The sequence below is a fragment of the Cetorhinus maximus genome, chromosome 2 (genome assembly GCF_964194155.1).
Source record: "Cetorhinus maximus chromosome 2, sCetMax3.hap1.1, whole genome shotgun sequence".
NCBI lineage: Eukaryota > Metazoa > Chordata > Chondrichthyes > Lamniformes > Cetorhinidae > Cetorhinus > Cetorhinus maximus.
In genome coordinates this window covers 10,981,304-11,002,176 of record NC_135880.1, presented here as the reverse complement: position 1 = coordinate 11,002,176, position 20,873 = coordinate 10,981,304, and the positions used below count along the sequence as shown (strand labels likewise).

The 20,873-nt window shown below is 41.9% G+C and overlaps 1 protein-coding gene across 8 annotated transcripts in view; it reads right to left on the bottom strand.

Moving 5' to 3' along the window:
* The window catches only part of add1 (adducin 1 (alpha)), a 196,230-nt gene that overhangs the window by 126,999 nt on the left and 48,358 nt on the right, over positions 1-20,873 (bottom strand). For all 8 annotated transcript variants that reach the window (XM_078561084.1, XM_078561049.1, XM_078561058.1 and 5 more), the window contains one exon: positions 3,296-3,509. In XM_078561084.1, the coding sequence (XP_078417210.1) occupies positions 3,296-3,490 (195 nt within the window). In that variant the 5' untranslated portion in view covers positions 3,491-3,509. Of the gene's footprint in view, positions 1-3,295; positions 3,510-20,873 lie in introns of those variants that run through there.

Below are 20,873 nucleotides of genomic sequence, written 5' to 3'. Positions count from 1 at the left end.
GGGCTCAACAAGGTGCTGACAGTGGCATAAAGTTAAGAAAACAGAATACATTAATAGCAGAACAAGGGTTCACAGAACAATCTGTGAAAGAACAACATGAAAAAGTAACAGCTGGCCCTTTTGGGGTGGGGTGGGGGGTGTGGGCAGTGGTTGGGGAAAAAAGGGACGCATTAAAACGGGAATAAAAGAATAAAAATGAAAATAAGTGGATAAAAATTTTTTTTCAAAATTTAAAAAAGGGTGAAGATAGAGGAGAGTTTTCATGGTCTGAAGTTGTTGAACTCAAATGTTCAGTCCAGAAGGCTGTAAAGTGCCTAATCGGAAGATGAGGTGCTATTCACCCAGTTTGCATTGGGCTTCAGTGGAACATTGCAGCAGGCCAAGGACGGTCATGTAGACATGAGAACAGGATGGTGTGTTGAAATGGCAAGCGACAAGGAGGTCTGGGTCATGCTTGCAGACAGACCAAAGGTGTTCCGCAAAGCAGTCACCCAGTCTGCGTTTGGTCTCCCCAATGTAGAGGAGACTGCATTGGGAGAAGCGAATGCAGTGGATGAAATCGAAGGAGCTGCTTCACCTGAAAGGAGTATTTGGGCCCTTGGACAGTAAGGAGCTAAAGGGTCAGGTGTTGTACCTTTTGCGATTGCACAGGAAGGGGATGAGTTGTTGGGAGTGATGGAGGTGTGGACCAGGGTGTTCAGATTGTGCTTAAAGGACTGAGCAATTGTGCTGTGTATATTGATGACTTAATAGTATTCAGTCAAGTGTGGGAGGAACATTTATGACATTTAAAGGAATCGTTTGATTGACTGCAAGAAGCTAATTTGGTTGTAAATTTGGCAAAAAGTGAATCTGCGGAAGCACAAGTTACATATTTAGGCCACACTGTTGGACATGGTCAAGTGGCCCCATGAGATGCAAAGTAAAAGTTATCGTAGAATTCCCAGTAACTACAGCAAAATGGGAAGTTTTGAGATTTCTAGGTTTTGATCAGATAATTTTGATCGAGGTTCATGACCGGACTTTATCAGCAATTTGTGCCAAACTTCATTGTAGCTGCTCCACTGACTGGATTGTTAAAAAAGACACAGGAGTGTCAGAATTCTTTTTCGTTCATGGGATGTGGCCGTCGCTGGCTAGGCCAGCATTTATTGTCCTGAGGGCATTTAAGAGTCAACCATATTGTGGGTCTGGAGTAGGGACACATATATGCCAGACCAGATATGTCCCTAAAAAACATTAGTGAACCAGATGGGTTTTTACAACAATTGACAATCGTTTCATGGTCATCATTGGTCTTTCAATTCTAGATTTTTATTCAATTCAAATTCCACTATCTGCTATGGAGGGATTAGAACCCGGGTCCCCAGAGCATTACCCTGGGTCTCTGGAATACTAGTCCAGCGACAATACCAATGCCAAAACTGCCATTGCCTCCCAATGCCTTTGACAGCTCGAAAGCTATACTAATAACTACACCGGTTCTATCAGCACCTGACTATATAAAGCAGTTTAAGTTGACCATTGATGCCAGTGATGTGGGTGTTGGTGCTGTGTTGCTTCAGAAGATGAACTAGGAACTGAGAAGCCAGTAGGATATTTCTCACAGAAGTTTAATGTACACCAGAAGAAATATTCAACTATAATGTGACTAAGTTTGTTAGCTTTGCAACATTTTTTAGGTATATGTTGCAAACAATTCTTCAGAGGCAGTTGTATATACTGACCACAATCCTTTGAAGTTTCTGAGAAAGTTTTGGGTCAAAAACACAAGACTGTTTCGGTGGAGTTTAATATTACAACTACTCAACTTACAAATTACACATATGGCTGGATGAGAAAATTTGATTACAGGTGTTTTGTCAAGAATTTAAAATTCAAAAGAACTTGGATATGGGTAAATGGAGAATGGACTGGAATGGACTCTTTTTTTAACAAAAGACTTGGATAGTCAATGCATGTAAACTATGGTGTAATAGTTTTGTTTGTATGGTTAAATGTAGTAAGAAATACAAACTGGTTTGAGAAAATGAATCTATTTTTTGGAATTATGATGGTTCAATTTTAGCCAAGGAGGGAGATGCGAGAAATTGATTTTTGTTTTACATTTTTGGGGAATATTGTGTTATTCTGTGGATAAGGCTGTGTGTGTACGATTTAATTAAGCTGGGCAGAGATTACAGGAGACAGGTTGTCTGGGGCGGTGGGGGGGGGGGGGTGGTTTAAAACCATGAAAAGGATAGAAGTGTTAGGTTTGAGGTACAAGTAAAAATAGGTCAGATCTAACATTTGCAATTTTAGATAAGTTGAGTTTGTTTGAATATCAAAGGGGAGTCAGAGATAGCAAGAAACATATTTGCATCTTGCAGGAGTTCCAAAGGTCAACAGAAGTGGGGATATTATATTTTATTGACCTGAAAACAAAGACAAAATAAAAACATGAAAAATTTTATATTTGGAAGGATTTGAGTTTCAAAGAGGTGTGAGAACAATGGAACCTGAGATGGCGGCGGGGGGAGTGTTTTAGAGTTACTGTGGAGAGCTGAGGATATAGCTGTTGAGCTGGAGATGTGAGATGTAGCAGCTGGAGCTGTGAGCTAGGAGATGATTTAATTTAAATCAACCATCCAGTCAAGCCAGAAAAGTCTTGGGCTGCAAAAGGCAGTTTTATTCTGAAGTTTGGTTTTCCATAGCAGAGTGGAAGTGTGTTACAGGTCATGTGGTACGCATTTATTAAATGCTACAACAGTTTGCCTTGGGTAATATTACTGGATTTTTATAGATAAACATCGATAAGGGAGTGCTGCCTGGAAGATGTTTACTTGTGGGTCTATCTAGTCTTTTGGGGGAAGGTGTTGTAAGACTAAGTTTAACAGTGTAACTGTAATCTTGTGTGCTTAAGTTATTTTTTATTCTTGTTAATAAAACTTTTACTCTCAATTTTAAAAATTCCAAAGTGTTACTGGACTTCTTGTTGCTGAGAACAGTACAGCTTCTTCTTGTTTTCAGAATACAAAAAAAAAGGTATGGCCCTTAAGCCAAGTTTCCTGGCTGTGGTCACAACAATATAGACGACTCCTCCTCCTATTTCTTATGTATTCACGAATATAGTTGCAATATCATAATATTTACAATATTTGGTCTAAGATTTTAACAATATACCTACCATACACATCAAATAATTTACTTACGATGAAATGATACCAGTCAAGCTTTGTACCTGATCCTTATTTCAAATAACAATGAACACATGCATCTGCAGAGATTCAATTAAAAAGGAAATGTGTGCAGTTACCGGACTCTGCAGAATCATGGAAACCCTTTTCCTCTGCTCCATCATGTTGAAATCCTGACGCAAATCTGGGGGCATATTCCTCTCTCGGAGGTATTCAGGATTGTTCTCATCGACTCGGTCGAAGTATTTCTCCTTATGCGGAGCAGTCGATGGAGGGGGGGAGGTAACCACCCCCACACCAGAGTCACCATTCATAGCAAGATATTCTAGGCTCCTATGAAGGAAAAAAATTGAAATGTTAACCCACATCACAGAATTGTTACAGTATAGGAGGCAGCCATTCAGCCCGTTGTGTCCGCAGTGGCTCTCCAATTGAGCGTTATGACTTAGTGCCATTCCCCTGCTTTTTCCCCCGTACCCTTGCACATTATTTGAATAGAAACAATCATTTAATGCCCTCTGGAATGCCTCAATTGAACCTGCCTCCATCACACTTCCAGGCAGTGCATTCCAGACCCGAACCACTCGCTGAGTAAAAAAGTTTTTTCTCACATCACATTTGCTTCTTTTGCAAATCACTTTAAATCTGTGCCCTCTCGTTCTTGACCCTTTTACGAGCAGGAAATTCTATCTACTCTATCCAGCCCTCTCATGATTTTGAACACCTCTACCAAATCTCCTCTTAGCCTTCTCCTCTCCAGGGAGGACAGTCCCAACCTCTCCAATCTATTTTCGTACTGAAGTCTCTCATCCCTGGAACCATTCTTGTAAACCTCTTCTGCACTCTCTCCAATGCATTCACATCCTTTAGTGTGGCACCCAGAACTGTACACAATACTCCAGCTGAGGTCTAACTAGTGTCTTATATAAGCTCAGCATAATCTCCCTGCTCTGAAACTCTATGCTCCAAATATTAAAAGCCTAGGATACTGTATGCTTTATTAACTGCTCTCTCCACCTGTCCTGCCACCTTCAATGACCTATGCACATGTACACATAGCCCCTCTGCTCCTGCGCACCCTTAAGAATTGTACCCTTTCTTTTATATTGTCTCTCCATGTTCTTCATGATAATAATAATAACCAATAACTAATAAACCACTAAAGACACACTCCTCAGGGGAAAGATTCCATCCAGTTTTAGTTAATGACCTTGAGCACAAAAAACTAAACCAGTAAAAAGTTAAGTGAAGTTGACAATTTGCTCCACCTTCATACTCATTCTTTTTATATTCTTATATTTATGCTGCCATTATATTTGGACTTCAAGTGAAGCTTAAGTGTCAAAAGAGTTAAAATTAAAACTATATTTAATAAACTATGATACCAAGAACATGAAAAGGTGTAAAAAAAATTATTTAAAATTTCTGCAAGTCAGAAATTAAGGAAAAGTCATGCAGCTATCATTAAACAATGAGAATTACCACTCTTTTTGTACTGTTACAAATTTTAATTAGAAGTATCATGTATCCGTGATCACAAACACATTGCAGTACTTATTAAAATCTGTTGAATGAGTTATAAGTGAATTTGAAGCAGTCAAAATTCATTGCTGCTCCAGCAGGTCTGCATCAAAACTTTCCATTTCTTTTTAAACTAAACTGCAACTGAGTTTTAAATGTAGCAGTTGATGATTGTGTGAAAGTTTATAAATAAATTGAAAAATGATTTTGAAATAAAAACTGTAGACAATCCACAAGAAACATTTGTGTGTTACATAACATAAATAGGACGAGTATGCGATTCGGCCCCTCGAGCCTGCCCTGCCATTTAATCAGATCATGGCTGATTGTGTCCACTTTCCTGTCTGCCCCCTTCCATAACCCTTGATGCCTTTGTAGATCAAAAATCTGTTGAACTCAGCCTTCAATATTCAATGACCCAGCCTCCACTGCTCTCAGTGGAAGAGAATTCCAAAGACTAGCGACCATCAGAAGAAATTACAACTTATCTCTGTATTAAATGGGAGATCCCTTATTTTTGAGCTGTGCCCCTTAGTTCTACGTTCCCCTGAGAGGGGAAACATCCTTTCAGCATCTACCCTGTCAAGCCCCCTCAGAATCTTTTATGTTTCAATAAGATCACATCTCACTCTTTGAAACTCCATTAGGTACAGGCCCTATCTGCTCAAACTTTTCACATAAGAAAACCCCTTCGTTCTATGGACAAATCTAGTGAATTTTCTCAGAACTACCTCAATGCAAGTGTATACCTCCTTAACTGTACACACTACTCCAGGTGTGGTCTCAATGTCCTGTACAGTTTTAGCATGACTTCCCTACTTTTATACTCCATCCCCCTTGCAATAAAGGCCGACATCTATTTGCCTTCCTAATTATTTGCATGCTAACTTTTTGCGACTAATATACAAGGGCATTCAGATCCCTCTGTACTACATCAAATAATATTCTGCTTTCCTATTCTTCCCACAAAAGTGGACAACCTCACATATTTCCACATTATGTTCCACCTGCCAAATTTTTGTCTACTCAATTAACCCATCTATATCCCTTTGCAGACTCTTTATCCTCACAACCTAATTTCCTACATATCTTTGTACAGTCAGTAAATTTGGCTACAATACATTCAATCCCTTTAACAAAGTCATCAATTTAGATTTTAAATAGTGGAGGCCCCGTGGTACTCCACTAGTTACAGCTGCCAACCTGAAAACGACCCATTTATCCTGATTCTGTTTCCTGTTAGTTAGCCAACACACTATCCTTGACTCACACTTTTTAAACAATAAAAGCTGTTTCATTTACAGTCAGAGTATGAGACGGAGGCAGCTGGATAGCCTTTCTTTGGTTGCTTCAATCATCTTGTTCCGTTTCATCGGTGAGATAAACCAGCCAAAATATAAACAAAACAGGATTATCAGGAGAGGTGCATCGTGCCAGAGTTGAGCGCTTCAGGGAGCTAAGCAGAGGAAGGGAAAGAGGTGGTTGGTTGCTTTTGCCTAAACTTTTTCAGCCTCCAGGAATTGATTCTTGCTCTGCTACAGGAGACGAAGCTGTTTAATTGGTGAGTGTCTGGTAAGCAATTAAGGTTTATTCTATTCCTAAGGCTCAAAATAGTATATTTTGAGCAACGGGTGAGCGGGGGAAGATAAAAGGCACAGATCGAGAGGCCTACCTGCAGTGAGACGAGCGGCAGAGAGATGTCACGAGTGCAGGGAAAGTGGCTGATTGGCGAGTATTTCTACTCTTTAAAGTAAAAGGTCTTTAGTTTGTGTTTAGGTCTCTAGGCCCCCTAACCATAGCTATACTGTAGGACAGGGAATAAATCAGGGAATAATAAGGGCATGTAAAAAAGGCAGTACATTAATCATGGGTGGCTTTAGCCTTCATGTAGATTGGGAAAATCAAATTGGCAGAGGTAGCCACGTGCAAGAACTCCAAGTGTATTCGGGGCAGTTTCCTACAACAATATGTTGTGGATCCAACCAGGGATCAGGCTATTTTAGATCTGGTAATGTGTAATGAGGCAAGTTTAATGAATGGTCTCAGAGTAAAGGATCCCCTAGGAAACAGTGACCATAACATGGCAGAATTTAGTATTCAGCTTGAGACTGAGAAACTTGGGTCGGAAACAACTGTGCTAAATTTGAATAACGGTAATTACAAAGGAATGAGGGAAAAGTTGGCTGGAGTGGACTGGGAGGTGATGGCATAGTGGTATTGTCACTGGACTAGTAATCCAGAGGCCCAGGGTAATGCTCTGGGGACCTGGGCTCAAATCAAGCCATGGCAGATGGTGGAATTTGAATTCAATAAAAACCTGGAATTAAAAAAGTCTAATGATAGCCATGAAACCATTGTCAATTGTTGTAAAACCCATCTGGCTCACTAAAGTCCTTTAGGGAAGGAAATCTATCGTCCTTACCTGGTCTGGCCTACATGTGACTCCAGACCCACAGCAATGTGGTTGACTCTGAACAAGGGGAATTAGGGATGGGTAATAAATGCTGGCCTAGCCAGCGACACCCATATCTAATGAATAAAAAAAGGAGTTTAGCAGAAAAGGTGATTGATGAACAATGGCAGATGCTTAAGAAAATAATTCATAACTCACAACAAAGATATATTCCAGTGAGGAAGAAGGGTTTTAGGAAGGGAATAAACCAATGGTTAATCAAGGAAGTTAAGGATGGTAATCAGAAGAACCAGAAGATTGAGAAAGTTTTAAAAACCAACAGAAGATGACCAAAACTATAATAAAGAGGGAGAAAATAAACTTTGAGGGTAAACTAGACAGTAATATTAAAAACGGACAATAAGAGCTTCTTTAAATATATGAAAAGGAAGAGTGAGGCCAAAGTGAACATAGGCCTCTTAGAGAATGAGGCTGGGGAAATAATAATGGGGAACTAGGAAATGAGGAGTTGAATAAATTCTTTGCAGCAGTCTTCATGGTAGAAGACTCTAATAGCGTTCCAAAAACACTAATTAAATCAAGGGGCAAAAAAGGGGGGGGGGGAAAGGAAATAAATACAATAACTATCACTAGAGAAAAAGTACTAGGGAAAATAACGGGGCTAAAGTCCTATAAGCCCCCTGGACCTGATGGGTCTCATCATAAGATATTAAAGGAAGCAGCTACAGAGATATTCAATGCACTGGTAGTAATCTTCCAAGGATCCTTAGATTCTGGAAAAGTCCCAGAGGATTGGAAAACTGCCAATGTAACAACCTTATTCAAAAAGGGAGACAAAAACAGGTAACTATAGGCCAGCTATTGGGAATTTTCCCAATCTGTCATGGGAAAATTGTTGGAGTCTATAATAAAGGACGTAATAGCAGAGCATTTAGAAATACATAACATAATCAATAACATAATCAGGGATGAGAAACTTCAGTACAAAAATAGATTCCGATTTTCCCCCTCCTTTTTGTTTTTCCAATAATTTATATAGATTTTTCTTTTCCCACCTATTTCCATTATTTTTAAATGTATTTCCATCCATTGTTTTATCTCTACCTTTTAGCCTTTTTCGATTCCTTCACCCCACCCCACCCGGGCTATCTGTACCTTGCTCGACCTGCTTTCTACCCTTAATTAGCACATTCCTTTGGATAATATCACCACTTTTAACACCTCTTTGTCCTTTTGTCTGTGACATCTTTTGGTTATCTCCACCTATCACTGGCCCTCTATCCAGCTCTTCTTGTTCCCCCCCCCACCCCCCACCCCTGCAAACCAGCTTATATTTCACCCCTTTTCTATTTTTCCTTAGTTCTGTTGAAGGGTCATGCGGACTCGAAACGTTAATTGTGCTCCTCTCCACAGATGCTGCCAGACCTGCTGAGTTTTTCCAGGTATTTTTGTTTTTGTTTTGGATTTCCAGCATCCGCAGTTTTTTGCTTTTATAATAGAAGACAGAGTTGGGATAAGGGGGGCATTTTCAGGATGGCAACCTGTAACTAGTGGAGTTCCACAGGGATCAGTGCTGGGACCACAATTATTTACAATATATATTAATGACTTGGATAAGAGAAGTGAATGTACTATCGCCAAGTTTGCAGATGACACAAACAAAAATAGGTGGGAAGGCAAGTGGTGAGGATGACAAAGTCTACAGGGAGATATAGACAGGTTAGGTTAGTGGGCAAAAACTTTGCAGATGAAATATAATGTGGGAAAATGTGAGGTTATGCACTTTGGCACGAAGAACAAAAGAGCTGAATATTATTTAAGTGGAGAAAGACTGCAGAAAGCTGCAGCACATAGGGATTTGGGGGTCCTCGTGCATGAATCACAAAAAGCTAGCATACAAGTTCGGCAGTAATAGGAAAGGCAATATAAAAATAGGGGAGACTTGCTAAAACTATGCAAGGCATGAATCAGGCCACACCTAGAATACTGTGGACAGTTTCAGTCCCCCTTTCTAAGGGAAGGAATGCTGGCATTGGAGACAGTCCAGAGAAGGTTCACTCGGTTGATCCCAGGTATGAAGGGATTTTCTTATGAGGAGAGGTTGGGCCTGTACTCATTGGAGTTTAGAAGAATGAGAGGCGGCCTTATTGAAACATAAGATTCTTAGGGGGCTTGGCAGGGTAGTCCTGCCTTCACATTGAGGATACCCTCCATCGTGTTGTGTGGCACTACCACCGTGCTAAATGGGATAGATTTCGAATAAGTCTAGCAACTCAAGAGTGGGCATCCATGAGGTGCTGTGGGCCATCAGCAGCAGAATTGTACTCGAACACAATATGTAACCTCATGGCCCAGCATATAACCTTCCACTCTACCATTACCATCAAGCCAGGGGGTTGAACCTGGTTCAATGAAGAGTGCAGGAAGGCATGCCAGTAGCAGCACCAGGCATACCTAAAAATGAAGTGTCAACCTGGTGAAGCTATAACACACGACTACTCAAGTGCCAGCATAAACAGCAAATGATAGACAGAGATAAGCGATCCCACAACCAACGGATCATATCTAAGCTCTGCAGTCCTGCCACATCCAGTCATGAATGGTGGTGGATAATTAAACTCACTGGAGGAGGCGGCTTCTCAAATATCCTCATCTTCAACGATGGAGGAGCCCAGCACATCAGAGCAAAAGTCAAGGCTGAAGCATTCGCAACAATCGTCAGCCAGAACTGCCGAGTGGATGATCCATTTCAGCCTCCTCCAGATGTCCCCAGCATCACTGATGCCAGTCTTCAGCCAATTCGATTCACTCCATATGATATCAAGAAATGGCTGAAGGCACTGGATACTGCAAAGGCTACAGGCTCTGACAATATTCCAACAATAGATCTGAAGATTTGTGCTCCAGAACTTGCTGCGTCCCCAGACAAGCTGTTCCAGTACAGCTACAACACTGGCATCTACCCAGCTATGTGGAAAATTGCCCAGGTATGTTCTGTACACAAAAAGCAGGACAAATTCAACCCGGCCAATTAGCCCCCCATCAGTCTACTCTCAATCAACAGTAAAGTAGTGGAAGGGGTCATCAACAGTTCTATCAAGCAGCACTTGCTTAGCAATAACCTTCTCACTGATGCCCAGTTGGGTTCCGCCAGGGCCACTCAGCTCCTGACCTCGTTACAGCCTTGGTTCAAACATGGGCAAAAGAGCTGAACTCCAGAGGTGAGGTAAGAGTGACTGCCCTTGGCATCAAGGCAGCATTTGACTGAGCGTGGCATCAAGGAGCCCGAAAAAAACTGGAGTCAACAGGAATCAGGGGGAAAACTCACCACTGGTTGGGGTCATACCTAGCACAAAGGAAGATGCTTGTGAGTGTTGGAGGTCAGTCATCTCAGCTCCAGGACATCAGTGTAGGAGTTCCTCAGGTTCCTCAGTGGCCCAACCTATCTTCAGCTGCTTCAAAGGCCTTCCGTCCATCATAAGGTCAGAAGTGGGGATGTTCACTGATGATGGCACAATGTTCAGCACCATTTGCAGCTCCTCAGATACTGAAGCAGTCCATGTCCAAATGCAGCAAGGCCTGGACAATATCCAAGCTTGGGCTGACAAGTGGCAAGTAACATTCATGCCACCCAAGTGTCAGGCAATGACCATCTCCAACAAGGGAGGATCCAACCATCGCCCCATGATATTCAATGGCATTAGCATCACTGAATCCCCCAATATCTACATCCTAGGCGTTACCATATAAATACTGTGGCTACAAGAGCAGGTCAGAGGTTAGGAATTGTGCAACGCGTAACTCACCTCCTGACTCCCCAAAGCCTGTCCACCATCTAAAGACACGAGTCAGTAGTTTGATGGAATACTCTCCACTTGCCTGGATAAGTGCAGCTCCCACAACACTCAAGAAGCTGGACACCGTCCAGGACAAAGCAGTCCACTTGATTGGCACCACATCCACAAACATTCACTCCCTCCACTACCAACGCACTGTGGCAGTTGTGTGTACCATCTAGAAGATGCACTGCAGGAATTCACCAAGGCTCCTTCAACAGCACCTTCCAAACCCACGGCCACTACCATCTAGAAGAACAAGACAGCAGATAGCTGGGAACACCACCACCTGGAAGGTCCCTTCCAAGTCACTCACCATCCTGACTTGGAAATGTATCGCTGTTCCTTCACCGTTGCTGGGTAAAAATCCTGGAACTCCCTAACAGCACTGTGGGTGTACCCACACCATATGGGCTGCAGCTCAAGAAGGCAGCTCACCACCACCTTCTCGAGGGCAATTAAGGATGGGCAATAAATGCTGGCCCAGCCAGTGAAGCCCATATCTCATGAATTTTTTAAAAATTCTGAGAGGTTGTTCCCCCTTGTGGGAGAGTCTAGGCCCAGAGGGCATAATCTCAGAGTAACGGGTCGCCCATTTAAGACAGAGATAAGCAGGAATTTCTTCTCTCAGAGGATAGTGAGTCTGTGGAATTCTTTACCACAAAGAGCTGTAGAGACTGGGTCGTTAAGTATATTCAAGGTTGAGGTAGACAGATTTTTAATCAGTATGGGAATCGAGGGTTATGGGGAAAAGGCAGCAAAGTGGAATTGAGGATTATCAGATCATCCATGATCTCATTGAGTCTGCTCTACCATTCGATGGGCCGAATGGTCTACTTCTGCCACTACCTCTTGTGAAACAGCTTTAAGTGAATAAGTTCCCATAGGAATCAATTATAAAGCAAGAGTTAGATTCCTTCTGGACATTTCTTGCCCAGGAAAACAATGTACAAGGTTAAAATACTGTACCACATGTGCCGCACCATGCATTTCTAGATGAAACAACTTGCAAAATAAAAATACATTGCAATATGCAATGTAAAATGTTTAAAAAGAATCACAGTACACTCACCTACAGTACTTTTAGATTGTCTGGCTCCATCTAATGGCAGAGATTAGGTGGTACAGGTAGCAGCTGAAGTCCTAGGGCTACCTGCGCTAACCAATTTCTGCCACGAGATAGAGGCCAGGATTTCAGTGCAAGGGCAGGAGCCGATGAGCCAGGAGTGGGGCAGCAAGAACAGAGGCAAGGCTGGCAGCACTGTGGGAGGAGGGACTGACGGCAAGAGCAGAAGCGCTGCAGGAAAGCTCATGTGTGCAGGCAGGCTACTGAAGAAGTCATCTGTGGCAAATGATGTTAAAGTGAACAAAAACAAAAATACCTGGAAAAACTTAGCAGGTCTGACAGCATCTGCGGAGAGGGATACAGTTGACGTTTCGAGTCTGTATGACCCTTCATCAGAACTAAGACATAATGAAGTGAGATTAAATATAAGCTAGTAGAAGGGGGTGGGACAGGAGAGCTCGATAGGGGGCCAGTGATAGATGGAGGCCAAGTGATGTTAAAGTGAAATTGGCACCGTTTAATGGATATATTGATCCTACTTTATTAACGACATTAAAGTGAAACGATGTTAAGTGAGTCAACATTAAGCAGGGTCTTATAATACTGAAATTCCTTACAATGTCAAATTAAAATCTCTTCTTTTTAAACAGCCATTATAAATAATATTTTAAAATAAATCAGGTTCCTTCAATATTAATTTGAAAAGAGTAATTTTAAAATTACCCACACAAAAACTCTCAGATTAAGCTGGGAATAAATAGGTTTTTTTCTGGGTGGCAGGCAGTGACTTGTGGTGTACTGTAGGGATCAGTGCCTGGGCCCCAGCTATTCACAATACATATATAAATGACTTGGATGAGGGAACCAAAAACAATATTTCCAAGTTTGCTGACAACACAAAACTTGGCAAGGTTGTGAGGAGGATCCAAGGAGGCTTCAGGGCGATTCAGACGAGTTGTGTGTCTGGGCAAACACATGGCAGATGCAGTATAACGTAGATAAATGTGAAGTTATATGCTTCGGTGTGAAAAACAGAAAGGCAGAGTATTATTTAAATGGTGATATATTGGGAAATGTGGATGTACAAAGGGATCTGGGTATCATTGTACACCAGTCAATGAAAGTAAATAAAAAACAAAAACAGAATTACCTGGAAAAACTCAGCAGTTCTGCCGAAGGGTCGTGAGGACTCGAAACGTCAACTGATTTCTTCTCCACCGATGCTGCCAGACCTGCTGAGTTTTTCCAGGTAATTCTGTTTTTGTTTTGGATTTCCAGCATCCGCAGTAGCTTTTAGCTTTTTGTTTTTATCTCAATGAAAGTAAATAGGCAGGTGTAGCAAGCAATTAGGAAGGCAAATGGTATGTTGGCCTTCATTGCAAAAGGATTTGAGTTCAGAAGTAGGGATGTCTTACTGCAGTTATACAAGGCCTTGGTGAGACCACAACTGGAGTACTGCCTGCAGTTTTGGTCTCCCTACCGAAGAAAGGATATACTTTCCATAAAGGGAGCGCAGAGAAGGTTCACTGGGCTGATAGCTGGATGGTAGGGTTGTCATATGAGGAGAGATAGGTTCAACTGGGGCTGTATTCACTAGAGTTTAGAAGAATGAAAGGGGATCTGATTGAAACATAAAATTGTAACAGGGCTAAACAGACTAAACAGCATGCAGGGAGGATGTTTCCCCAGGTTGGGGAGTCTAGAACCAGGGACCACAGTCTCAGGATACAGGGCAGGCCATTTAGGACTGAGATGAGGATACATTTCTTCACTCAGAGGGTGGTCAACCTGTGGAATTCTCCACCACAGAAGGCTATGGAGGCCGGGTCACTGAGTATATTCAAGAAAGAAATTGATAAATTTTTGGTTATTAGGGGCATCAAGGGGTATGGAGAGAAAGCGGGAATATGGCATTGAGATAGAAGATCAGCCATGATCATATTGAATGGTGGAGCAGGCTCGAAGGGCCTAATGGCCGACTCCTGGTACTAGTTTCTATCTCACGCCGATGTGTGGTTTCCCAGAGTCCCGCATCTCTACATCAGCCGTCAGCTAATTGTGGGGCCCATGTTTTCCCACAATGCTGCTGCAGTTTGCAAGCAGACAGCAGTACCCTCCTAAGTGGCATAACAGGGAGACAGAATCAACCCAAGCGTATCCATGGAGGTAACAATGCTGAAGAGACTAATGCTTTAATTTATTCATAAGCGGGGAAGGTGGGGAGAGGGGGTCCAAGGAAATGACTTGCCCTACACTAGCTACTTTTTGGTGCAGGTACCATGACAGTCATATTCATTTAGATAAAAGCAAAATACTGCGGATGCTGGAAATCCGAAACAAAACAAAAACAAAAATTGCTGGAAAAACTCAGCAGGTCTGACAGCATCTGAAGAGTCATACGAACTCGAAACATTAACTCTGTCTTCCTCTCCACAGATGCTGTCAGATCTGCTGAGTTTTTCCAGCAATTTTTGTTTTTGAGTCATATTCATTTGTTTGTTGAATTGATAAGATAAGGCACAAAAAGGTTACTAACAAGTTTAGAAATCTGTGTGTTAAATTAACAGCTTAGTATCTGTTTAATAAAAGCTCAAGCCCTTAACCAGACTATGATTATTTACAAAAGAAAATATTGCAGACCATCAACCTTTACATTTCTTTGCCTTCTTTCCACTGAAAGGTCTTCCTTTACTTCCAAAGTTTGGGCAATGAAAAACCAGTGACCTTCAAGGAATGCTAAAAGAAATACTGGCTCACTTTATAAGTTGAATTTTTTAAATTCATTCATGGGCTGTGGGCATCGCTGCCCAGGCCAGCACTAATTGCCTATTCGTAAGTGCCCTGTTCGGAGGGCATTTAATAATCAACCACATTGCTGTGGGTCTGGAGTCACATGTAGACCAGACCAGGTAAGGATAGCAGATTTCCTTCTGCCAAAAACGGAATGTTTTCCTTCCCTAAAGGGCATTAGTGAACCAGATGGGTTTTTACAAGATCATTAGTCTTTTAATTCCAGATTCTTATTGAATTCAAATTCCACCATCTGCCGTGGCGGTTTTCAAACCTGGGTCTCCAGAGCATTACCCTGGGTCTTTGGATCACTAGTCCAGTGATAATACCATCGCCAAAACTGCCATCACTTCCCCATGCATTTGACAGCTTGAAAGCTGTAAAACAACTACACCTGTTCCATCAGCACCTGATTTTATAAAGCTGTTTAAGTTGGCTATTGATGCCAGTGGTGTGGGTGTTGGTGCTGTGTTGCTTCAGAAGATGAACTAGGAACTGAGAAGCCAATGGGATATTTCTCATGCAAGTTGAATGTACACCAGAAGAAATATTCAACCATAATGTGAATAAGTTTGGTGTTAGCTTTGCAGCATTTTCAGGTATATGTTGCAAACAATTCTTCAGACAGTTATATATACTGACCACAATCCTTTGAAGTTTCTGGGAAAGTTTCAGGACAAAAACCCAGGATAACAATCATAATTTTTATTGTACTAATTTATTCCCAAACCTACTTTAACAGCTCCAATGCCAACCACCTTCATGATATGCAGTAAAAATTCTCCAGTAGACATCACAGCCAAGTTGAGCGTTCTGAAAGCTTATAGCATAGCAATGCTTGAGGCTATTCATAGATAATGAATTTAAAATAGAAAATAAATCTTGGCGAATAACAGGCTCTGCCCTTAACATCAATTTCCTGCAGATAGGGCGGTAGAGCACCTAAACCACAGCTACCCTTAATGGAGTGAAATTTGCATCCATATATTTCTAATCTCAGTTAACAGCCATCTTCAGACAGAATCAGCCCAACATTTGAACCATGATTGCAAGATTTGAAATCATATTAGATACATCAATTTCTAAAAATTACAGAAAAGCAATTCATTTCCACTCTGATTATGATATTCGCGTTAAGATGGGTTAATGAGTGCAAGAAGCATGTGTCAAAGTTACAAAAGCAAAACGAGGTGGCTTTTCTTTTCAAAAAAGGACAGCAATCATTAGAACATATTACCAACTGTGCAGACCAGATTCACTGCAAACATTCAAAGATGAGTTGCACAACTTGCTAGCTATAGTCAATACCAACGTGCACTAAAAGGTAGTTGAAGTATTGGAGTGAGAGCAGACAAGATTTCCTCAGATTTCTCCTTATCAAGAAATTTCATGAATGGCTGATGAGAGTCATCAGAAATCATAGTGTTTAAACTGCACCATGACAATATGGGATATACTAGGCGGATCCTATTTCTTAAAATTCATTCATAGATTGGTGAAGTTAGGACTGGAGAAGTTAAAGCTGAGAGGAGATTTGATAGAGGTAAATCATGAGGTGTCTGGACAAAGTACATAGGGAGAAACTGTTCCCGCTCACGAGAAGATCAAGAATGAGCGGGCACAAATTTAAAGTAATTTGCAAAAGAAACAAAAGCAATGAGAAAAAACTTTTTCATGCAGTAAGTAGTAAGGTCTGGAATGCATTGCCTAGGACTGTGATTGAGGCAGGTTGAATTGAAGCATTCAAAAGGGAACTAGACTACTATTTGAAAAGAAACAAAGTGCAGGGTTGTGAGGAGAAGGTGGGAGAATGGCACAAAGTAAATTGCTCATTCGCAAAGGTCGTATAGACAAGGTGGGCTGAATGGCCTCCATCTGCACTGTAAAAATTTTGAGATTCTGCGAATTCTGAGTTTCAAGGCATGTCGCATTGTTGGCAAGGCCAGCATTTACTGCCAATGGCTAAGTGAACTTGAGAGATGGTGAACTATGGTAGACCATGTGGTTGAGGTACTCCCACAAGGTTGTTGGGTGGGGAGATCTAGGTTTGCACCCAGTGACAAATTTCCAAGTCAGGACGGTTGTGTGACTTGGAGGAGGACTTGCAGGTGGTAGTGACCCCTTCGTCTGCTTTCTTTATCTTTCTGGGTGGTAAAGGTCACAGGTTTGGGAGGTTGAAGAAGCCTTGCTGAGATGCTACAGTGCACTTTATGGATGGTACATACTGCAGCCATTCTGCATCAGTGTTGGAGGGAGTGAATGTTTAGGGAAGGGAAAAGGGCACCAATTAAGCAGGCTGCTTTGTCCAGATGTCAAGCTTTTTAAATTTGTTGGAACTGTACTCACCCAGTGGAGGGAATTCTATCACATCCCTGACTTCTACCTTGTAAGTGGTAGAAAGGCTTTGGGGAGAGAGATGATGAGTCACCCACTACAGCATCCCTAGCCTCTGACTTGCTCTTGTAGCCACAGTATTTATGTTGTCAAGTTTTGGTCAAATGACAGAGTCGTAGAATCATAAGGGGTCTACAGCACAGAAAAAGGCCCTTCGGCCCATCGAGTCTGCGCTGGTCAAACAAGTACCTAACTATTCTAATCCCATTTTTCCAGCACTAAGCCCATAGCCTTGTATGCCATGGCATCGCAAGTGCACATCCAAATACTTCTTAAATGTTATGAGGGTTTCTGCCTCTACCACCCTTTCAGGCAGTGAGTTCCAGATTCCCACCACCCTCTGGGTGAAAAAATTCTTCCTCACATCCCCTCTAAACCTCCTCCCCCTTACCTTAGATCTATGCCCCCTGGTTATTGATCCCCCCACCAAGGGGAAAAGTTCCTTCCTGTCTACCCTATCTATGCCCCTCATGGTTTTATACACCTCAATCATGTCCCGCCTCAATCTCCTCTGCTCCAAGGAAAATAATCCCAGTCTATCCAATCTCTCCTCATAATTAAAACTCTCCAGCCCAAGCAACATCCTGGTAAATCTCCTCTGCACTCTCTAGTGCAATCACATCCTTCCTATAATGCGGATTCCAGAACTGCACGCAATACCCTAGCTGTGGCCTAACCAGAGTTTTACACAGTTCCAGCATAACCTCCCAGCTCTTATATTCTACGCCTTGGCTAATAAAGGCAAGTATCCCATATGCCTTCTTAACCATCTTATCTACCTGTCCTGCTACCTTAAGGGACCAGTGGACATGCACACTAAGGTCCCTCTGATCCTCGGTACTTTCCAGGGTCCTACCATTCATCGTGTTTTCCCGTGCCTTATTTGTCCTGCCCAAATGCATCACCTCACACTTATCCAGATTAAATTTCATTTACCACTGATCAGCCCATCTGACCAGCCCATCTACATCCTCCTGTAATCTAAGGCTATCCTCCTCACTATTTACCACCCCATCAATTTTCCTGTCATCTGCAAACTTACTGATCAACCTTCCTACATTCAAGTCTAAATCAATTATAAATACCACAAACAGAAAAGGACCCAACACCGATCCCCCCTACACATTCTATACTCCTTTAGGGCTTCCACTGTTTTGAGCCCTCAGTATCTGCCATAAGCCTCCCTTTTTCTCTTTATCCAATCCTGTATATCCCTCGACATCCAGGGTTCCCTGGATCTGTTGGTCCCATCCTTTGTCTTTACAGGGCCAACATATTCCAGTACTCTCCCTATTTCCTTCTTGAATGAATCCCACTGCTCTGAGGCAGATTTACTTAAAAGTAGCTGCTCCCAGACCACTCTGGCCAAATCATATCTGATCTTATCAAAATCGGCCTTCCCCCAATTTAGAACTGATTCCTGGCCCATTCTTGTCCTTTTCCATAACAACCTTGAATCTAGAGGAGTTATGGTCACTATCGGCAAAATGCTCTCCCACTGATACCTCTACCATTTGCCCGGCTTCATTCCCCTGCCCCCTCTCTTGTAGGGCCTTCTACGTAATGGCTTAAAAAGCTCTCCTGGATGCATTTTAAGGAATTCTGCTCCCTCTAAACCTATCACACTATGACTAAACCAGTTAATGTTGGGGAAGTTGAAATCCCCCACTATTACTACCCTATTATTTTTACACTTCTCTGAAATTTGCTTACATATCTGCTCTTCTATTTCTCTGACTGTTTGGGGGCCTATAGTACACTCCCAGCAATGTGATTGCTCATTTTTGTTTTTAAGTTCTACTCATATAGCTTCATTTAAGGAGCCTTCTAAGATATCATCCCTCCTTACTGCTGTAATTGATTCCTTGATCAATATTGCGATACCCCCTCCTCTTTTACCTCCTTCCCTGTCTCGCCTGAAGGCCCTATATCCTGGAATATTGAACTGCCAATCCTGCCCCTCTCTCAACCATGTCTCTGTGACAGCAATGACACCATACTTCCATGTATTAATTTGTGCCCTTAACTTATCTGCCTTATTCATCAGACTCCTTGCATTAAAATAAATACTATCCAACCTTGCCAAACTCCCTTGTGCCTTAACTGGCCTATAATTTCTATGCCTATTCTATTTCCTGTTAGCTAGCCAATCTTCTATCCATGCCAATGTTATCCATACACCAGGAGCTTGTATTTTCTGCAATAACCTTAGATGTGGTACCTTATCAAATGCCTTCTGGAAGTCCAAGTACAGTACATCCACCAATTCTCCTTTATCCACAGCACATGTTACTTCTTCAAAGAATGGGTAAATGCACTATGTGCAATGGTACTGAGCTATACTGACTGGAGCTTCTCAGGTCTGATCCCCAATTTTTTTCCAGAAGTAACTATCCCATCCAGGTCTTTACAATTGGCCTGCAGCTTCTGAGCCACAGAAAAGGGATTTTTCTTTCTTGACAGCAAACCAGTGACTGCTGTTGCTAGGTTTACAAGAATGGTTCCAGGGATGAGAAACTTCAGTTACTAAGATTGGAGTGGTTGGGACTGTTCTCCTTGGAGAGAAGGCAGCTAAGGGGAGGTTTGATAGAGATGTTCAAAATCATTAGGGGGCTGAACAGAGGAGATAAGGAGAAACTGTTCCCACTCGTAAAAGCATCAAGAAGGAGGGAGCACAGATTTAAAGTGATTTGCAAAAGAAGCAAATGTGACACAAGAGTCACACAACGAGTAATTCGGGGTCTGGAATGCACTGCCTGGAAATGTGGTGGAGGCAGGTTCAATCGAGGCATTCAAGAGGGTATTAGATGATTATTTGAATAGAAACAATGTGCAGGGGTACAGGGAAAAGGCAGGGCAATGGCACTGGTTCATAATGCTCATTTGGAGAGCCGTTGCAGACACGATGGGCCGATTGGCCTCCTTCTGTCCTATTAAAATTCTGTGAACTCCAATAAATTGGTTAAACATGATTTCCCCTTCACAAAACCATGTTGACGCTGCCTAATTACCTTGCATTTTTCAAAGTGCTCTGCTATAACCTCTTTAATAACAGCTAACATTCTGCCTATGACAGATGTTAAGCTACTCCAATACATGTCTTTTGCACCTTCTCAAGGCCTCGCACATCATTCCTGAAGTGTGGTGACCAGAATTGGGCACAATATTCTAGTTGTGGCCTCACCAGAGATTTATAAACGGTTCAGCGTAACTTTACTGCTTTTGTACTCAATATTTCTATTTATGAGCTCAAGATTCCATATGCTTTGCTAACTACTCTCTCAATATATCCTGCCACCTTAAGATGTATGCACATTGTTTTGAATTATGAAATCAGATATTCACATGTTTTAGAAAAGACTCAGTTTAGAAATTGAATCTTAAATGTAGATGAATGGAAAACACTTGGTTGAAAAACTGGTACACAGATCTGGGGTAATTATAATTCAAAGTAATTCAAAGAAAACCTGTGTTTATTTAATAAGGTCAGAGTTAGAAATGAGAAGGGTGCATGGAACTGAACACTGAAATCAACAGCAAACATCCCTGCTACTGACTTTATGATAGAGAAAAGGTCATTGATGATACAACTGAAGATGGCTGTTCCAAGGACACTTCCCTAAGAACTCCATAAGACGTAGGAGCACAAGTAGTCCATTCGGCTCATCGAGTCTGCT